At 35.2% G+C, this 20658-nt stretch overlaps 2 protein-coding genes across 2 annotated transcripts in view; one reads left to right on the forward strand and one right to left on the reverse strand.

The window, feature by feature from the left end:
• LOC141337909 (uncharacterized) overlaps positions 1-20658 on the forward strand; it is an 831413-nt gene that overhangs the window by 406037 nt on the left and 404718 nt on the right. The window lies entirely within an intron of this gene.
• On the reverse strand, positions 10754-14312 carry LOC141338835 (protein NLRC3-like). Its single transcript, XM_073844451.1, has 5 exons — positions 14023-14312; positions 13729-13833; positions 13160-13244; positions 12794-12986; positions 10754-12585 (listed from the first exon to the last, which is right to left on the reverse strand). Exons 1-5 carry the CDS (start codon positions 14310-14312, stop codon positions 10754-10756), a joined length of 2505 nt encoding a protein of 834 aa, XP_073700552.1.

A 20658-nucleotide genomic window follows, 5' to 3' on the forward strand; every position in this document is an offset into this window, starting at 1 on the left:
AAATCATTTGTTTAACCTATTTCAGAGTGTACTCTACAATTTCTAACTATACAAATATATTAAATGATTTATATTTTCCTTAATAAAAGATTGTTTCACAGCAAAGATGTCAAGAGCCCAGTGGTCCTAATCTAAACAGTGAATTTTAATCTGACTGTAACTGCTGTACAGTATAATGATACTAACTCTAGTTTCTCCAGCTTGAATTGTGGGTTCATCAGTAGATCACTGAGGTTTTTCACTCCAGAGTCTCCTAGTTTATTCCCACTCAGGTTCAGTTCTCTCAGGTGTGATGGGCTTGATTTCAGAGCTGAAGTCAGGATGAGACACTGTTTCTCTGTAATACTGCATTCACACAGACTGAAGACAGAAAGAGAAAGAACAATGACTCAGATCTATGATGATCATCAGCAAATGCTATACAGTCATTAATAAACCAGAAACATCATGAAATCTTAATGATATGAAACAAACCAAGACAGGAGTATTTGATCTCTAAACACATATTTCTAATAAAAGCAGATTTAGTGAAAGTAGCATTAGTCCAGTATAAATGTGACTGTCAGAATAATCTACTGTCATTTGTTACACTTGTTTTTATTCTGTTTTCACTTCTGTCTTGAGTATTTGAGGACACTAGTTACAATCCAAGTCTGGACCCATCCTCAGTCAACAAATAATGAATCTATACATAGAATCAATATAGAAACAACAGTAAAATTAACTGAATTAAATGTCTATTTCCACATTTGTAATGGACGAAAAATATTAAATCAGTCATATCAAATATTTTTAAAGCTATTTTATTTTATTTTGGTGTAGTTTACAATTTCTAACTACACAAATATACTAATATATATTTATTTAAATAAAAGATGTAGTGAAATATAATAATAATAATAATAATAATAATAATAATAATAATAATAATAATAATAATAATAAGGATCCTCCAATCCACCTATTTTGCCTCCGATACCTACGGTTTGATATCGGCCAGTACAGATACTGATCTGATACCAGTGAATTATATATATTTTTTTATATTATATATTTTTTGCCATTTAAATAAATGTAGAATTTAAATATCTATGTTTGGAACTGAAAATAATTTTTCAATAACTGTTTCAGTATAAAAAAAAATAAAATGATAAATCTGAAAAAAACATATGCATATTCTAGGGGTATGACGAGACACTTATCCCACGAGACGAGACACGATTTTTTAACTTTTTTTTAAAAGAATTCCTCAATGATGAAATATATAGCCAAAACAGTATTATTATTCAACTGAAAAACACAAAATGCATGTGCACTTAGATATGTACTTGTACTTTATGAAATTAAACTTCTATTTTAATGAAGCTGCATGACTCGGGATAAACTTAAAAAATTGCATAAAAAAAAAAGGAAATCATGATTCTTTTATGATTCTGAAGAAAAAAAGGACTAAAAATCTAAACAAAATAACATAATTTACTAGTAGTTCTGACAAAATGTTCATTTATTAAGTCTTTAAAAAAAAATTCAAACTAAACTAAAAAAAAAAGTCAGTGAGAGTCAGCGTCTCAGTTAATAAAGACTTGTTTCACGATTTCAATCTCATGACTAAATGATTCAATGATAAATACTTTTATAAATGTGCAGCTGTCGTCAGCTCCTGATGGAAGAGGATAAACGTTACGATACATACAAGTGTTACTCCCGTGGTTTGTTCTCACAGACAACAGATAGCAAGAAACATGATTTAGAAACAACATTAAACTCCAGAACGATAAAGTCCTTTTAAGTGAAATCATAGACATTTATCCACAAATCAAGCATAATAATGGGAACACAGAACGATCTTGGAGAGAGCTTTACCGAACTGCCTGTCATAACTGAACGTGAGCAGGGTTTGAAGACTGAATGAATGACTGACTGCCAGAGAGGAGAGAAGAGTTTGTGTCAACTTTAATGTAAATGTAAATATTCATATGAACCTCACATCAAGCTATCGTATGGCTTCAGAAGACTTGGAATATAGTGCACGAAAACGTTATTGTGCTTTATTACGCTTTTATACGGCTTAACGGTAACAGAGAGGGCAGATCCAAATGCGATATTGTGTGTATTATTCTATGACTCGATGAGCCGATACCCGATATGAATATCAGATCAGAGCATCCCTAAAATATACCATTAGTCCAGTATAAATCTAACTGTCAGAATCATCTCCTGTCATTTGTTAGACTGTTTTTTATTCAGTTTTGTTTCACAGCAAAGATGTCAAGAGTCCAGTGGTCCTAAACTAAATAGTGAACTTTAATCTGACTGTAACTGCTGTACAGTATAATGATACTAACTCTAGTTTCTCCAGCTTGAATTGTGGGTTCATCAGTAGATCACTGAGGTTTTTCACTCCAGAGTCTTCTAGTTTATTCCAGCTCAGGTTCAGTTCTCTCAGGTGTGATGGGTTTGATTTCAGAGCTGAAGTCAGGATGAGACACTGTTTCTCTGTAATACTGCATCCACACAGACTGAAGACAGAAAGACGAATGACCATAAAAAACAACATTAATCTAGCTCACACTTAACTGAATAATGTCTGAAACTTTGTATTAGGAGCTCTTTATATGCTACTTTACGATAAATTGTTTCTTGTATTCCTAAACAGTAAGTTGCTTTGAATTAAAGTGTCTGCTGTATGAATAAATGTAAATGTAGATCTATGAGGATCATCTTCTTGAAGAGCTACAGTAGCTGTAGATGATTGTGATAAATGATACAGAAATGCAATATGATTGGTTGATTCTAACATGCTGCAGTCTAAAAGTGTCTGCTCTTTAAGAGCGTAAGGCCCATCTTCACTCTCTCATTGTGTGTTTGCTGTGAACACAGGAGTTATGTTGATGTGAGTGTGGTGTTTGTGACATGAGCTCTGTTAATAAAAGTATCATCAGTTTCACATGTGGCGGCTTACTGTCTTACATTATCAAACGTACAACAGTAGACATATAGTCTGTAGTTCCAATAATCTGTCTGTAATCGTCTCACTAGTTCTGTCTGCTTTTTTAGCTTTTTTTGTTTATTCTTTAGTCTATTGTAGCAGAAGATGCAAATCTCATGATATTTCTGCAGAACAACATGTAGACAATCATTACTAATACACTTATGAAAAACAATATATTTTTACATAAATATATACTAAAACTAAAATACTTGTTTTAATGAAGCTATAACATATGATAGACAGACAGTGCTGCACTAAACGTTCACAGTATTTGCATCCGGTGCACAAAATGATGTCCCTAATTTAAAACTGTATGCCATTTTTCATTGCCTGTTTAATTTTAATACTTCACATTATAGTAGCTTTTAGTGATGCTGAGAAAAACTGCTCTGACTCAAATATGGAAATATGATCAACTACAATAACAGTACTATTAAAAGTAATGTAAGATTTGAACTAAAGCAGCAATACTCACATCAGTGTGTTGAGTTGACAGTGTTTATCCTCCAGTAGAGCAGAGATCTGATTCCATCGTGTGTCTCCTAGTTCATGGTAACTCAGACCCACATCTCTCAGGAGTAACGGGTTTTTACCCACAATTCTAGTCACATACTGACAGCCTTCATCTGCAGCAGGACCCAAAAACCTGCAGAAGAGAAGATGAAGCAAACAAGATCAATTTAGTTCTGATTTAAAGATCCATTATATTACAAAAATCATAAAAAAAACTTTAATATCCTAAAACAAGATCTAGTGATTGCAAAATGTTTCTTTAAACATTTAAATACACAAATCCATACATATTATATTATATGTTATAAAGTCTAATAGTCACAGTTATTGGAAAGAAACTAGAGGGACACTTAGTCCTAAAGCAAACTCAGGAGAACAGAAACGTCCCACAGAGCAGAAGAGCAAAACCTCACTAGATCATGATTTTCAGTTTACAAATACAGAGTGTGCAATTAAAAGCCTCAAGATCTTTCAGAAGGAGTGAGAAACATCAGCACAGAGAAAACTGGCTTGAGAAACGGAATGGGTCTGCGAGTAACGCATTTTTAATTCTCTGTATGTTTCACGAGTTCGCGCTTACAAATAATAAACAGCGTAAAAGTTAAGCGTGTTTGGCGTGCTGTCCGGGAGAGGGCTCCGAGCTCAGCATTTGGCCCGAACCCAATAGCGCTCCCCCCAGCTGAAGGTGAGGAGACGGGGAGGTGGAGGGATGCTGAAAACTAGAGATGATGAAGGTAAGACTGCTTGGCTATTTAAAGGAATTCTCTTGAGGTGTATGGTTAGGGAGTGCGATTGCTGATAGAGAATTGGCCGTGTTAATTATCTGTGCGAGCTCATCCTGAAATTTGTTAATAAAACATCACATGTGCTGTACATGTGGCAGAATTGACAATAAAGCAGACTTTGACTTTGATCATCAGTTCAAAAAACCCACAGCATCTGATATGATCATTCTGATGAAACATTGTCCAGAATTTTGTTATTTATTTGACAATCATTTATTTGTGTACCATTATTTGATCAGGTCTCACCTCAGTGTCTTGAGTTGACAGTTTGGATCCTGTAGTAAATCACTGAGCTCCATCACTCCTGATTGTCCAGGATCATTTCCTGTGAGATCCAGCTCTATCAGGTGTGAAGGGTTTGATCTCAGAGCTGAAGCCAGAGCTTTATAACCTTCTTCAGTGATACTGCAGTTTGAAAGCCTAGAACCAGAATGAAAATGTCACATTCAGATCATTAATCAGTTATTCTAGAAATGACCTAAACAATGAAAATCACTAAACACAATTATATTTTATTCCTTAGACAAAATTACTAAAACTTAGATGTAAAACAAAACCTGACAAATGAATATCGGGTAACACTTTATTTCGATGGTCCATCTGTTGACACTCTACTAGTTATCAGTATTCATTTAGTTGCATGTCAACAGTGAAGCAACATACATTCAACTAACTGGCTGTAGACTATAAAGTGCATGTTAGTTTCTAATTTATAGATTTTACAAAAAGTACATATTGAATGTCTGTATGTCTTTTGCAACATGTTATTAACTAATAGTCAGCTAACTTTCTGTAGATTGTGTTACCATCTTCTAAATTGTCTACCAACTTATTAAAATTAATCTGTCAGTTGATAGTCTACAGTCATGTCAACATATGATCAACAGCATATTATATCATCCTTACTTAAGAGCCTAAAATACATCAAATGAATAATTACTTAACCATCTCATTTTTAGCAAAATCACTAGTTTGTTATCTGTTGATAGTTAACTAAACATTAGTTGTGCATCGGTTGTGTGTCAACTAATCTAAAGTTTACATTCAGCAGACTATTAGTAGGCATTCTCAACTAAGCATTTGTAGATATATTTTAGGACTATCCAATTAAAGTGAAAAACAGTTGATAACAGTAGAAAGTCTATAAACTATCAACAGAACACATACAAGCATGCATTAATTGTATGCAATATATTGGCAGTTTAAAATGAAAGTCAATACCAGACAATGAAAATACAATAGAACAAACACTACAGGCAGGATATTGGAGAAAGTTGTTTTATTAACAATATATTTACACAAACCCACTGTTTGCTAGTGTATCCGATCTGAACAGTCTGATTATGTGTGGCAAGTTTGACATCAATTAACAAATATTTATATATAAAACCAACGTGATCTCATGATAATTCGTATTTATTTTACGTAAAATGTGGTTCTACAAAATGTACATTTACTTACGTTTTTCCAGACACTAAAGCGTACAATACTGACGTATTTACAGCATCTAAACGTACAAATACATACGTATTTTTAGAATTTTAATGTACAATACTAACATATTGACGACACCTAAAAACAAATCCTTATGAATATTGAAATTGCAGCACTAATTTAATTATTATTGCTGTTTTTAGTTGTCATACAAATTGCCTTGTGTATTCAACTGCATTATTAAATAATTTAATAGTTTACTTAAAATGAAATTATAACATTAACTTACATTCTGTTCTGTGATTTCGGTTACCAGCTCGTTTCCAAGAACAGGTGTACAAAATGTTCAACAAGAATACACTTTAAACCATTAAAATAAATGACATTTCTGCAATCGTTTAACCATTCATGTAATATTAATTAACTTTGTTTGCCGTGGTGGGAGTCGTGGGACACAACAGGCGTTTTCTCTGACATGCTGTGACTAACACTAGAACCATGAAATACACTGAACACGCATCTTAATTACAAAATTAAACGATTTGATTTGGGCGCTGTAATCCAGATTTTCAGAATTCATGCGATTGCGAGGACCAGACCCAAATTCAAGCCTTTATCTGACGATCTTCATTTCCATCCAAAGCAGCGTGTCCAGCGGCAACACCCAAATATAGACAGACTAGGAAACTACAGGTTTTACGGCAGGAAAACCGAACGCTCATTGGCTCTTGCCAGCATTCGCCACAGATTACGACATGCCGTGTTTCTGGTGAGACGTGTTTGAATGATGCGCGGGCGCCTAGACGGAGAGGATCAGGATAATAATCTGGATAATATTTTCAGCCATCAACAACTTAAATCCTGCTCTGCACCTCAAAGAAACCTACTGTATTCCGTCAGAGACGACTGCGGCTGCAAACGCATAGTCATTTGGATTACTTTTTGGTACAGCTGTTGACATTTTTGTTTATGAATAAATTATTGCGATTGCACGTTTCCGTCTTTCATGTTTTTTTATTACTGTACAGAGAGATATGGTTAACGTTAGGTTTCGAGGTAGGAGTGTGACTAGCGACTATAAAAAATATTTTTATGTTTTATTATCAAAATGAGAATCTTCCTGCATATTTTGGTTAGTTAGCCTACGTTTTAGATCCTTTTATATTCGCTATTAAATGGGTAAGTTATATAAAACAAACAAACAAACAAACAAACAGCACCATGTCACCTCAGGAGTAAAGTAACTTCTGTTTGTTTGTTTTATATATGTTTTATATATAAATATTTGTTAATTGATGTCAAACTTGCCACACATAATCAGACTGTTCAGATCGGATACACTAGCAAACAGTGGGTTTGTGTAAATATATTGTTAATAAAACAACTTTCTCCAATATCCTGCCTGTAGTGTTTGTTCTATTGTATTTTCATTGTCTGGTATTGACTTTCATTTTAAACTGCCAATATATTGCATACAATTAATGCATGCTTGTATGTGTTCTGTTCATAGTTTATAGACTTTCTACTGTTATCAACTGTTTTTCACTTTAATTGGATAGTCCTAAAATATATCTACAAATGCTTAGTTGAGAATGCCTACTAATAGTCTGCTGAATGTAAACTTTAGATTAGTTGACACACAACAGATGCACAACTTATGTTTAGTTAACTATCAACAGATAAAAAACTAGTGATTTTGATAAAAATGAGATGGTTAAGTAATTATTCATTTGATGTATTTTAGGCTCTTAAGTAAGGATGATATAATATGCTGTTGATCATATGTTGACATGACTGTAGACTATCAACTGACAGATTAATTTTAATAAGTTGGTAGACAATTTAGAAGATGGTAACACAATCTACAGAAAGTTAGCTGACTATTAGTTAATAACATGTTGCAAAAGACATACTGAAAGTCAACATGCACTTTTTGTAAAATCTATAAATTAGATACTAACATGCACTTTATAATCTACAGGCAGTTAGTTGAATGTAAGTTGCTTGTCTGTTGAAACAATGTTGTTGAATGTCAACTGATGCACTGTTGACATGCAACTAAATACTGATAACTAGTAGAGTGTCAACAGATGGACCATCGAAATAAAGTGTTACCGAATATCGAATTAAATTAAACTGTTAGATATCAATTCACTTTAGTATCTCCAGCTTACAGTCACTTTCAAGCTTCAACCTTCTGATGCTCCTTATTTGTGAGATACACTTGTGGTCTTTATGGTCAAAAGTGACTGAAAACCTGAAATTAACTTTTGATATTTTCAGTAAAATGTTTTGTTCTGTATAGTACTGTGCAAAAGTCTTATTCCACTAGAATTTTAGCTAAAAATGGTTTAAAGTCAGTTATTTCTATCTTTTGCTGTATTGTGTCAGTAGGAAATATCAGTTTACATTACAGTTAACATTCATGTTGCCATTAATTGTAATAATTCAGTGAGATTTTAGTTTGCACAAGGAGTCTGACAACAGCCAGTGCTCAACACAGAGATCTGATCTCATCATCATCAGTCCGTCTGGAATGACATGAAGAAACAGAACAAACTGAGACAGACTAAAGGCCTTTTCACACTGAACACAAACATTTGGCTCAATGACGCTTTTCAATTGAAACAATAGATCCCTATGGGGCTATTCACACAAGACGTGATCATTCACAAGGATTTTTTCTGCCCTCTCAAATGTTATTACAAGAACTTCATGATGGTTTAAATGGGGTTTAAGCCCCCCCCCCCAAAAAAACCCCATTAATAATCACATACATTTCAAATATAGCTTGATGCTAATTGTACATCTATTATATTTTAAGATGTAGTATTAAGCATTATAGATGTTTTGTGTTTCTATTGTGGAAGCAAACTTCATTTGCACAAGGCCACGGGAACAAGATGAGTCCTCTCCAATTTAACTTTGATGCAATATGGAACTCTTGCATTATTACTGACAATTTATTTTCTTATTTTAATACTGTAAGGTTGCTTTGACACAACTTGTATTGAAAAAAGCGCTGTATAAATAATCTTGACTTGACTTGAACATCTCCAAGATGCTTCAAGAGAGGCTTGATGTTTTTAGACATAATTTCTTATTTCTATTAAGTATGGATATATATTCAGACATGCTTAAATACTACTTTTTGTCAAGTTTTAAATATTTTTTATGGGGCCAAATATCCTCACAAGGATAGCAATACCAGTCAATTATGACCTTGATGGGACATTCTTTATTTTTTGGAAAGAAGCTCATAACTCATATAAAGTTTTTTTTAAAGGTCTAAACTGCAGAAAGTCTTATGTGAGGGGTACATTTAGGGCAGGGTTAGGCAAGTTCTGTTCCATACTGCAACCCATATGGAAATAAGAAAGAAAGTATAGAAGTACTCATGGAACTTTTATTATTTAGGGGGGTGCCCCACTCTCCCTTGAAGGTAAAATTATTATTATTTTTACATTTTATTTTCTCTATAGCATCAGATCACAACAGAAGTCATTTAAGGTAAGGTTTCCTATACAACAGGTCTATCCCTTATTATTTTATTAAGACAAGACACTGCTGGTGAATAGAAAAAAAACAAAAAAAAAAAAAACTAATAGTTATCACCTCACTTACCCAGTTGATTGATTACATTGATAATTGCAAACATTTTTTGTGTTACAAGTTTTCTAAAATGTTAGGTTTAAACATGCAAATGAGGCATTATTTAATGAAATATACACTAATTTGCATACATTTCTTGTACAAAAATCTAAACACTGGAGTAAGTAAATTAAAATTAAAAATTAATGTTTTATGCCTTAATTTGATAAACAGAAATATGTAAATACACAACAGAATTTCTGAGAAAAAATCATAAGGCTATTGTTAGAATACACTAAACTGATTAAAAAAAAAAATGACATGTTAAAACAGAATTTGGTAACAATAAAACATAAGGTTGGGAAAAATTAAAACATTCCATAGAGCCCTAAACACACAATTTTTTATAAATGTAGGTTAAGTTGTTTAAGATTTATGATTATAAATAATGATTTTAATTAAATAAAATCATGATGAGCCTTTAGACAATATGAAAATACAGATGTGATCTTTTACAAATAACAGATTTACACCATAATACATAAAAATGTACAATCAAACGCAAGTTAAGTTATCCCTACTTTGAACATTACTAAATGCATATTTTAAATGGTATATCACAACAAATTGGTTTAGGACAGTGTCAATAACAAGCCAAATTAGAAAAAGAACACCATGGGAGATGTAAATATAAAAGTATCTATGCACAATATACAGACTTGTTCATTATCTACGTCTGGTTTTCACCTTATGGTTTTGTTGAGCTCAATTTTGGTCTATTGTCACACAACTTACCTCAGTATCTCCAAATGACACTCCATATTTCCCAGTCCAGTGCAGAGCATCTTCACTCCTGAATCCTGCAGATTATTATTGCTCATGTTCAGCTCTTTCAGACTGGTATCTGATCCAAGAACTGTAGCCAGAGCTGAACAGCTCTTGTCTGTTAAGCCACAATCATTTAACCTACGACGAAAATAAGATTACAGAATATTAGATTAAATACATTTGTTAAATACAAATAAGAAATAAAAATAATATCTATAGCCTTCATTACAATGAATTATACAGCTGAAATTGTTAGTTCCAGAGTTAGCTGATTATCTGACATTTGATGGACTAACCATCATCATTCAAAATACTTTTCTCTTTTCTTCAAACCTCATCAACCCTGAACAAAGCACTTTCTGCTACTAACAATAGTTTCAAGAAGAACAAAACTCTTCATTCTCAGCTAAAGAACAACACACAAATATGTTTAAATAATTTTCCAGAACAACAAGATTTCCCATGACATTTTATTGTTCTCTAATTTCCCACACATTTTCCCAGACAAAAAAATAAATTAAAAAATCAGTAATTAATTTTCAACATTTTCCAGGATGCATGGGAACCCTAGATAAATGTATTTGTCAGATGAAAGCAAATAATTATTAACTTACAGAGCTCTTTTGGAGGTTTTGATGACTGCTGATAATCTAATGAGACACTCGTCTGATTTCTTGAATTTCTGAAGCTCAAACTCCTCCAGCTCCTCCTCTGATGTCAACAACACAAAGACCAAAGCAGACCACTGGGCAGGTGAAAGATCAGCAGATGAGAGACTTCCTTTGCTAAGGTGGGTCTGAATGTCTTTCACCAGAGTTTGGTCGTTCAGTTCATTCAGACAGTAGAACAGATTGATGGATCTCTCTGGAGACAGATTAGCTTCAAAATTCTGCTTGATGTACTGAACTATTTCCTGTTTGATCTGGTCATTTCCACTTTGCTGTGTCAACAAACCCTGTAAGAGTTGCTGATTGGACTGGAGTGACAAACCAAGGAGGAATCGAAGAAAAAGATCCAGATGTCCATTATCACTCTCTAGGGCCTTGTCCACTGCCGTCTTGAGCAAATCAATCATGGTTTCACTTTTGTTTTTCTGTTCTGTAGAGTCATGAACAAATATACTTATCTTCTTTATGTCTAGAAACAGATGTGCATAAAGAGCTGCAATAAACTCTTGAATGCTCAAGTGAACAAAGCAGTACATGGTACCAAGAACAGGCCCAGTTTCCTCCTTAAAAATCTGGGTACACATGCCTGAATACACTGATGCCTTATAGACGTCAATACCACAGGCTTCCAGATCTGTGTCATAGAAGATCACATTGTTTCTTTCCAGCTGATGAAATGCCAGTTTCCCCAGTGAAAAGATGGCATCTTTATCCCAGGAAACATCTGGTGTATATTCTCCATCATACTTTCGTCTGCTCTGCTGGATCTGAAATCTAAGAAAGTGTGTGTACATTTGTGTCAGAGTCTTAGGAGTGTCTTCAGTATTTGACTCCTGCAGTGTTTTGGAGACATCATCAGTCTGATTGTTTTTCCCATCATTATTTCTTTTCTCCTCTAAAATGTTCTGGAGAACAGTGGCTGAAATCCAGCAGAAGACTGGGATGTGGCACATGATAAAGAGACTCTTTGATTGTTTAACATGATTGATGATTTCTTTGGCCAGATTCTCATCCGTGATTCTTTTTCTGAAGTACTCCTCCTTTTGTGCATCATTGAATCCTCGTATCTCTGTCAGCCGGTCGATACAGTCAGGAGGAATCTTACTGGCAGCTGCTGGTCTGGTGGTGATCCAGATAAGAGCAGAAGGAAGCAGATTTCCCTTGATGAGGTTTGTCAGGAGAACATCCAGAGAGACTGGTGATGAAACATCAGAACACATCTCATTATCATTGAAGTTTAGAGGAAGACGGATTTCATCCAAACCATCAAGAATGAACAAGACTTTTTGGTTCCTTCTTGTAAGGTTCAGATTTTTTGTCTCTGGGAAAAACTGAGTTATAAGGTCCATCAAACTTAGTTTTTCTTTATCCTTTAAGTTCATCTCTCTGAATGGAAGAGGAAATATGAAGCTGATATCTTGATTTTCTTTTCCTTCGGCCCAATCCAGAACAAACTTTTGCACAGAGACTGATTTTCCGATGCCAGCAACTCCTTTTGTCAGTACAGTTCTGATCTGCTTGTCTTGTTCAGGTGCTTCAAACAAATTTGTGCATTCAACCTGTATTTCTTGTGATTCATGACGTCTGGAAGCAACTACAATCTGTCTTACCTCATGTTCAATATTGACCTGTTCACTACAACCCTGAGTGATATAGAGATCTGTGTAGATGTTATTAAGAAGAGTAGAATCTCCTTGCTTTGCAATTCCTTCAAACACACACTGATATTTCTTCCTTAGGCTACATTTTAGCTGATGAACGAGGCTCAGCTCATCTAAATACAGGAATAAAATACACAGATTGTTTAGTCTCTGGGTTTGATATGTTTGGAGCAGAATGTGGAAGTCTAAAGGAAGTCTGTCATTGTAAGAAGCAGCACAGGTTATGAACACATGATATGAGAGACATATGAGTCATAACAGTGATTGTGGAAGAGGAAACATATTGACACAGTGCTGAAAGCAGCTAACAGAGTCTCTTACCTACTAGAGTATTAGCAACTTCATTTTGCTTCATCTCTCTCAGGAAGTAGAGCGTGAGATCAAGAGCTGCTTCTTTCATACTGCATCTGTTCTCATTAAAGTCCTTCACGTATTGCATGTTCTCTTTCTGTAATATTTTCTTAAACATTTCCAGCTCATTCTTTAGAAATTTTATTATTTTCTTCTCAAGATCCTACAAACAAAGCAAAATAAATAAATAAAGACAAAGACAAAAGAACAAAGTTTAACCAATTCCACATTAATATTTGGTCCAAATTTTATAATCAGTAATTAATATTTGTAAAACACTGCCCAGTAACCAATTTGTTTGCTATAAATCTAAACATTTAGAAAATATTTTCCTACCTGGAAGATTCCAGGGAGTTTGTCTGTGAAATTCTTGTGGTTCCTGTTAATCTGGACATCTGAATCTAATGTCTCACATTGCAGCCTGTTAAAATGGTGAATAAAATGAAATGTGGTTAAAGCAAAATTTTAGAAAAACATCTTATTTTTTAATAAAACAGCTGTTGCATCAGCTGTTAATGATGCAACTATAAGTTATTGCTGTTAAAGAGAAGGTTCCATTGAAGTACAAATTTAGGTAAAAACTGGATCCTATATCTCTGTCCTATAAAGGAGAGAACTAATAATGCAAAGAACAGGACAAAAAAAACAGTATTACAGGAGTTCTTCAGTCTAATTTGAAATGGTTTAATGCTGCAAATAGTAATTAAGTAGATGTTTCCATCGTGGATGCTCTTTGTTGCTGCTTGTGTAATTGTATTACTGAAAAGTAGCTGCAGACTGACTTCAATAAAAAGGAAAGCAGATATTGTGATTTGTGATATATTGTTTTATTTAGTTCATTTCTATCACAAATATCCCAGTGGAAAAATTAGCTAGTGCCATACAATACGAAACACATGAAATACCTTTCAGTAGCTGCTGGTGTTTCCTCACTGAACCCCGGTGGGTCATGTTTTGACCAGTCACTCTTCACAGACACAGAGCTGAACACATGAGAGCCTGATCTTACACTAAAGACACAAAGATGAAAGGAGCTTTTTTTTAACTTTATTTAGTACAATCAATTTTACTAATTCTAAAAAGAAAGTACAATATATACCCCAATGCAAAAATGAGAAAAGTATAATAATAATAATAATAATAATAATAATAATTCATTACATTTATATAGCGCTTTTCTAGACACTCAAAGCGCTTACAGTGTCAGAGGTATCTCCTCATCCACCGCCAGTGTGCAGCATCCACCTGGATGACTATAAGTCCCCATCCATCCCAGTACAGAAAATGTCAGTGTCCAAACTCTCTTCTGTAACAGCAGCAGCATCCTCATGTAACACACGAGTTTGATTTCTACTCTGTCTGCATCTAATGTTGTGCCACTGGAGCATTCACCTACATTCACCTCAGTCTCAATAGTCTCACTTCTCCCACCTTCCTCATTTATATCTTCCCTAGCAATAGAGGCACTGACCCCAGCTTCAACACCCATCCTTTCATTATTTACAGTTTCAGCATCATTATCTTTCTCAGCACATACACTTCTAATGTGGTCCTCCCATTATATCAGAGGAAACAAAAACCAACTAATCAAACTCAAACTCATCTACATCATACTTCAAGATCACTTAAACCTGTCATCTAAAACAAAGCACAGTGATTTACAGTCAAGCGGGATTTAAGCTCTACAATCAAGAGTTTCCTCTTTAATGAACAGGGGAAAGTTGGACTATATATATATATATATATATATATATATATATATATATATATATATATATATTTAAGGCAAGCTGTATAACAATGGCATTCTGTACAAGACTGTTTACTTTTCCAATACTGGCAAGGAAAATAACAAGAGTGCTGTTGATAATATGCTGATGAAACCAACAACCTCTCCAACAGCCAAAACACACTGTTCCCCTGAAACATCATTTATTTACATTATGTACTGTATCTACGTGACAAATGATCAAACTCACATGATCTGAAGACAAATGCTGGATAGCGGTGATCTACTTTCCCAACACAAACTCTCTCTAATCTGCAGTGCTGGCCCATTCAACAGACGCTCGCCTAGGGCCCTGTCTTCAGCTACTGTCATAGCCTTTGTCTATATTAGGGATTTCATATAACGTCATATTGTATATTCATGAAATTAATATCTGCACTTCAGTCAAGGCATTTCTGGATCAGTGTTCTCTGTTAGATCAAATAAATCACTTTGACCTTTGTAACTCTGAAGATCTTACACAAACAGATACATTACACACTAAAACTGTAACTGTAACTGTAACTTTTTAGATGACTTTGCTGGTTTTCTTGCTTATTTATCCACTTTATCACCAAATATAATATTGTTGGGCGATTTTAATATCCATATGGACAATCCCAACCTGCCTCTCACTAAAGACTTCATCTCCTGCCTGGACAGTTTTGGTTTTCTTCAGCATACAACTTTTCCCACACACTCCAAAGGTCACACTCTAGACTTGATTTGCTGTTCTGGTGTCACCCCCATCAACATTACAGCTGAGGAACTCCCTATAACAGATCATTTTCTCATCTCATTTACAGCTGAACTCACCCTCTCTATCATCAAGACACCACGTCATATCACCTTTCGCAATATAAAAAACATTAACCCAGCCACTCTAACTACAACTATTGATTCTTCTGCCATCCTTGATATCCATGATTTCTCTACCCCTGATGATCTGGTTTCTCATTACAATACTGGACTTCTAAACATTCTCAACTCCCTTGCTCCGTTAAAAACTCGACCTGTTTCATTCACTGTCTCTGCCCCCTGGTTCACCACTGATCTTCGACTCATGAAAGCAAAAGGACGACAACTGGAACGACTGTACAGAAAAACTGGTCTCACTATACACAAAGAACCATATAATAACCATATTTTGCATTACAAGGATTCCATTGCCACCACCAAATCCCAGTACTACTCCAGTTTAATCACCGCTAATCATGGAAACTCAAAGTCACTTTTCACTATTTTAAATAATATTACCCAACCACAGGATTCCTTGCCTCCCCATTTGTATACAAATTCCTTCTGTAATTCCATCATGTCATTCTTCACTGCTAAAATCTGTAATATCTATCAACACCTTGACTCCATTCCTCACCAACTTCACACCTTTCCTGACCTTCATTCACCCACACACACACTCTCTTCTTTTCACCTGCCCTCTCTCTCAGAACTCATCGAACTCATTCAGAAATCCAAACCGTCTACATGTCAACTCGACCCTCTTCCTACATATCTTGTCAAATCCTGCCTTCCTTCTCTGCTCCCCATCATTGCTCCCATTATTCACTCCTCTCTTACCACTGGAATTGTCCCAACATCCTTCAAAACTGCTGTCATTACACCTATCCTGAAAAGGCCTGGCGCTGACCCCTCAAATTTCAATAACTTTCGTCCTATTTCTAACCTACCTTTCATTTCCAAAATTCTTGAAAAAACGGTTGCCACTCAAATCCATTCTCACCTTTCTCACAACAATCTCTATGAACAGTTCCAGTCTGGTTTCCGCCCACTCCACAGCACTGAAACAGCACTTGTAAAAATCACTAACGACCTTCTTATGGCAGCTGATTCTGGACTACTCACCATCCTTATCCTCCTTGACCTGAGTGCAGCCTTTGACACTATTTGTCACACCACCCTTCTTAATAGACTATCATCCATTGGAATTACCAACACTCCACTAAATTGGCTAAAATCCTATCTTTCTGGCCGCACTCAGTTCATTCAGCTTAAATCATTCAAATCCACTCCATCCTCAGTAACTACAGGTGTGCCCCAAGGCTCTGTCCTGGGGCCCCTTCTCTTTATCATCTACCTTCTTCCCCTCGGCAATATTCTCCATAAATTCAATGTTAATTTCCATTGCTATGCGGATGACACCCAGCTCTACCTCACAACAAAGCCCTCATCCACTTTACCACCCACTACCCTCACTGATTGTATTGCTGAAATAAAATCTTGGTTTACCCTCAACTTCCTTAAACTTAACAGTGATAAAACTGAGGTTATCCTCATTGGTAGTAAATCCATGTTATCCAAAACTAACAGTTTCTCCATCACAGTTGATAACTCCTCCATCTCACCTTCCCCTCAGGTTAAGAGTCTAGGTGTCATCCTTGATAGCACACTATCATTTCAACCACACATCAATAACATTACCCGGTCAGCCTACTTTCACTTAAGAAATATTAATCGTCTCCGTTCATCTCTTACCCCCTATTCTGCAGCCATTCTTGTCCACAGCCTAGTAACCTCCCGTCTAGACTATTGCAATTCACTTCTCTTGGGTCTTCCTCACAAATCCCTCCATAAACTTCAACTAGTCCAGAATTCAGCTGCCCGAATCATTACCCGAACCCCTTCCATTCATCACATCACTCCTGTCCTCCAGCAGCTCCACTGGCTCCCTATCCAATTCCGTATCCAGTTTAAAGTCCTCTTGCTGACATTCAAAGCCATCCACAACCTCTCCCCTCCTTATCTATCTGACCTACTTCATGTTTCCATTCCATCTCGCTCTCTCAGATCCTCTTCCTCATTACACTTGTCTGATCCACCTGCCCGTCTCACCACAATGGGGAGCAGAGCATTTAGCCGCTCTGCTCCCCGCCTCTGGAATTCCCTCCCATCTCATCTTAGAAACATGGACTCATTTCTTCATTTCAAATCTGGACTCAAAACCTATCTGTTTAAACAAGCCTATTCATTGTAAAATCTATTAATCTGTCATTTTTATTTTTTTTATTATTTTATTAAATTTTAATTTATTAATGTATTAATTTTTATGTATGCCTGTACGGTGACCTTGAGTGTCAGAAAGGCGCCTTCTAAATAAAATGTATTATTATTATTATTATTATTAAAGGAAAATGAAAACATTAAAAAGCATCTGACCCCTTTAAATTAAGTGTGCAGTCATTTTCTAATGTCTGAATATACATTTATGACCTAAAAACTAAATCATTGATGTGGAATAATTTACTTAAGTATCTACATACCCAGTGCTGAACAGCGACTGTAAACTGGGTTAAGATTGTAAATTATGATTTTGATTTTCAGTTCTCAAATATTTTTCATCTATTGGCTACTCTTTAAATATTTTTGTTATTTTTTAATTAGGAAGTTATAAAGCTCTGAAATTCTGCAAAGCATTTGTAAATATAAAACAAAGTTTGTCAAGGTTTTGTTTGTTAAAGCAAACATGTGAAAGTCCAGCAGTGTTTAAAATGATTGTGTGAAAACAGACTCAGTCTTACCTCTGTTTGTGTGAGAGACTCATCTCAGACGGAGAGTCCTTTCCTCGCTCCTCTGACATACTGCAGATAAACTGCCAGAGATCAGCACTGGGTTGAGAAAACTATCTGCTGTTCAGTTTGACCTGGAGATGATGATCCTTAATGAGAACAAGAAATATCTGGAGTTAGCAGCAACACAAAATACTAGATCAAATAAAGTCAGTTATGAACAAATGCATTGCCATGTAGAATAACCACATTCAGAAACACATTGGTTTTCAATAACCCCTTTTGGAAAACTTACTTGCAGTCTTGTCCACTAAGAAGAGCATTTATAAGTATTTGAAACGACCATTTTCTGTCCTTTAGGCCTGTAGTTTGTCAGCAATAATTCTCATATCTCTCAGACAGATTGGATTAAATACAAAAACAATGTCCGCGAGTGTTAAAATTAGTAGAGTCTGCGCTAAAGTTGTATCTATAAAATGTTTTCTAGGACATAGAATGGATCAAATCCAATGAGCAACGCTTTGTTTTGCTATCGGCGTGTTTTCCGCAGTTACTTTCGTTTTCGTCTTCTTCGTGGGTTTTTCTGGAGGGTTTGATCGAGCTGAACAGTTACTGCCACCTGCTGAACTGGAGCCTGATATTCACCTAATACATTTGAGAAAGTTTTTTATGCTTTAAACAACAGATACAAACAAATACATCATATATTATGATGTCAGGGAAACAAAGGATAAATAAAAACAAATAGAAGAAGCAAAAAAAGACAGAAAAGAAGTTCAATTCAAGGAGATGCTTGACCTTTATATTACTCAAAGATTTTGAAGACAGAACACAAATGGACAGTTTTGATTGCTTTTCTATTAAGAATAGTGCAGAAATAGTTTTCCAATTCTTTATAAAACACTGTGAAACAGGGTTATTTGTTAGTGAATTTACACTTATGAATGTGAGACGTAACTAGAAAAATAAATAGATTAATTCAATTCAATTCAATTCAAGTTTATTTGTATAGCGCTTTTTACAATACAAATTGTTGCAGAGCAGCTGTACAAAAGTTTTAGGCTACTACAATATATTTAGTAGCTTATTAGTGGTGAATACTGTATGTTGAGTCGATGTACATATGATATAAATATTAAATCAGTAACTGTGTAATCAAACAGATGATGAACACTAATTGCAATGGTAATGTGCTGTAATCAACTTGTAGGAAAATTATGTAGTGCTGTATGTTGTTTCAAGGCTGGCATCATCTGCGGTCCTCTGAGGGGTTGGCATCATCTCTTCTTCTGAATCCGGGCTGAATCTTGTGTAAACCCTAGTTACCACGGGATGGAAATCCCGTGGCAGAGACAGAGAAACAAAGAAATAATTAGCGTAGCTGCTGTTCCAACTTCCGACCAAACAAAAATGATGTGTTTAGCCCAAGCTGAGGAATATTAATGTGCATTTGATCAGATGTAACTGAAATTACAACGTTATGAGATACATTATGTGAATGCTTGGCTAAAGAGATGAGTCTTTAATCTAGATTTAAACATAGAGAGTGTGTCTGAACCCCGAACGTTATCAGGAAGGCTATTCCAGAGTTTGGGAGCCAAATGAGAAAAGGCTCTCCCTCCTTTAGTGGACTTTGCTATTCTAGGTACTACCAAAAGTCCAGAGTTTTGCGACCTTAGGGAGCGTGAGGGATTGTAGCGTAGAAGATGACTATGTATGCATGAGCTAAACAATTAAGGGCCTTATAGGTAAGAAGTAATAATTTGTAAGTGATACGGAACCTAATAGGTAGCCAGTGTATAGACTGTAAAATTGGGGTAATATGATCATATTTTCTTGATCAGGTAAGGACTCTAGCAGCTGCATTTTGGACACCTGTAGCTTATTTATTGAAGAAGCAGGACAGCCACCTAGTAGTGCATTACAATAGTCCAGTCTAGACGTCATGAATGCATGAACTAACTTTTCTGCATCAGAAACAGGTAACATGTTCCGTAGCTTAGCAATGTTTCTAAGATGAAAGAATGCTGTTTTTGTAACATAGGAAATATGATTTTCAAAAGACAGGTTGCTGTCTAATATAACACCCAGATTTTTGACTGTAGAGGAAACAACATCCGTCTAGTTGCAAGTTGCAGTTTAAGAGATTCTGTGTACTGTTTTTTGGTCCAATAAGTAATATCTCAGTCTTATCTGAATTTAACAGTAGAAAATTATTGGTCATCGAGTCTTTCACATTTTTAACACACTCTGTTAACTTTGCTAAGTTAGAAGTTTCATCTGGTCTTGTTGAAATATATAGTTGAGTGTCATCAGCATAACAATGGAAACTAATCCCATATTTCCTAATAATATTACCGAGGGGTAACATGTAAATTGAAAACAGCAGAGGACCTAGGACAGATCCTTGTGGCACTCCATACTTTACTGGTGTTAGCTGCGATGACTCCCCGTTTAAATAAACAAAGTGGTAGCGATCGGAAAAGCTTTTTTTTTCACACAAAAAATATCCAAAAACAATGTGAAAGAAAAATTCATTTATA

Source organism: Garra rufa, chromosome 7 (genome assembly GCF_049309525.1).
Source record: "Garra rufa chromosome 7, GarRuf1.0, whole genome shotgun sequence".
Taxonomy (NCBI): Eukaryota; Metazoa; Chordata; class Actinopteri; order Cypriniformes; family Cyprinidae; genus Garra; species Garra rufa.

Bases quoted from the DNA above. Each gene is read 5' to 3' on its own strand.
- LOC141338835 (XM_073844451.1), bottom strand. From the start codon at position 14,312: ATGGGTGTTGAAGCTGGGGTCAGTGCCTCTATTGCTAGGGAAGATATA. The intron at 13,834-14,022 runs GTAAGCGCTTTG...TTGTGTCTTTAG, and splicing joins GAGGAGATACCTCTGACACT to TGTAAGATCAGGCTCTCATG. The intron at 13,245-13,728 runs GTATTTCATGTG...CCATTTTAACAG, and splicing joins ACACCAGCAGCTACTGAAAG to GCTGCAATGTGAGACATTAG.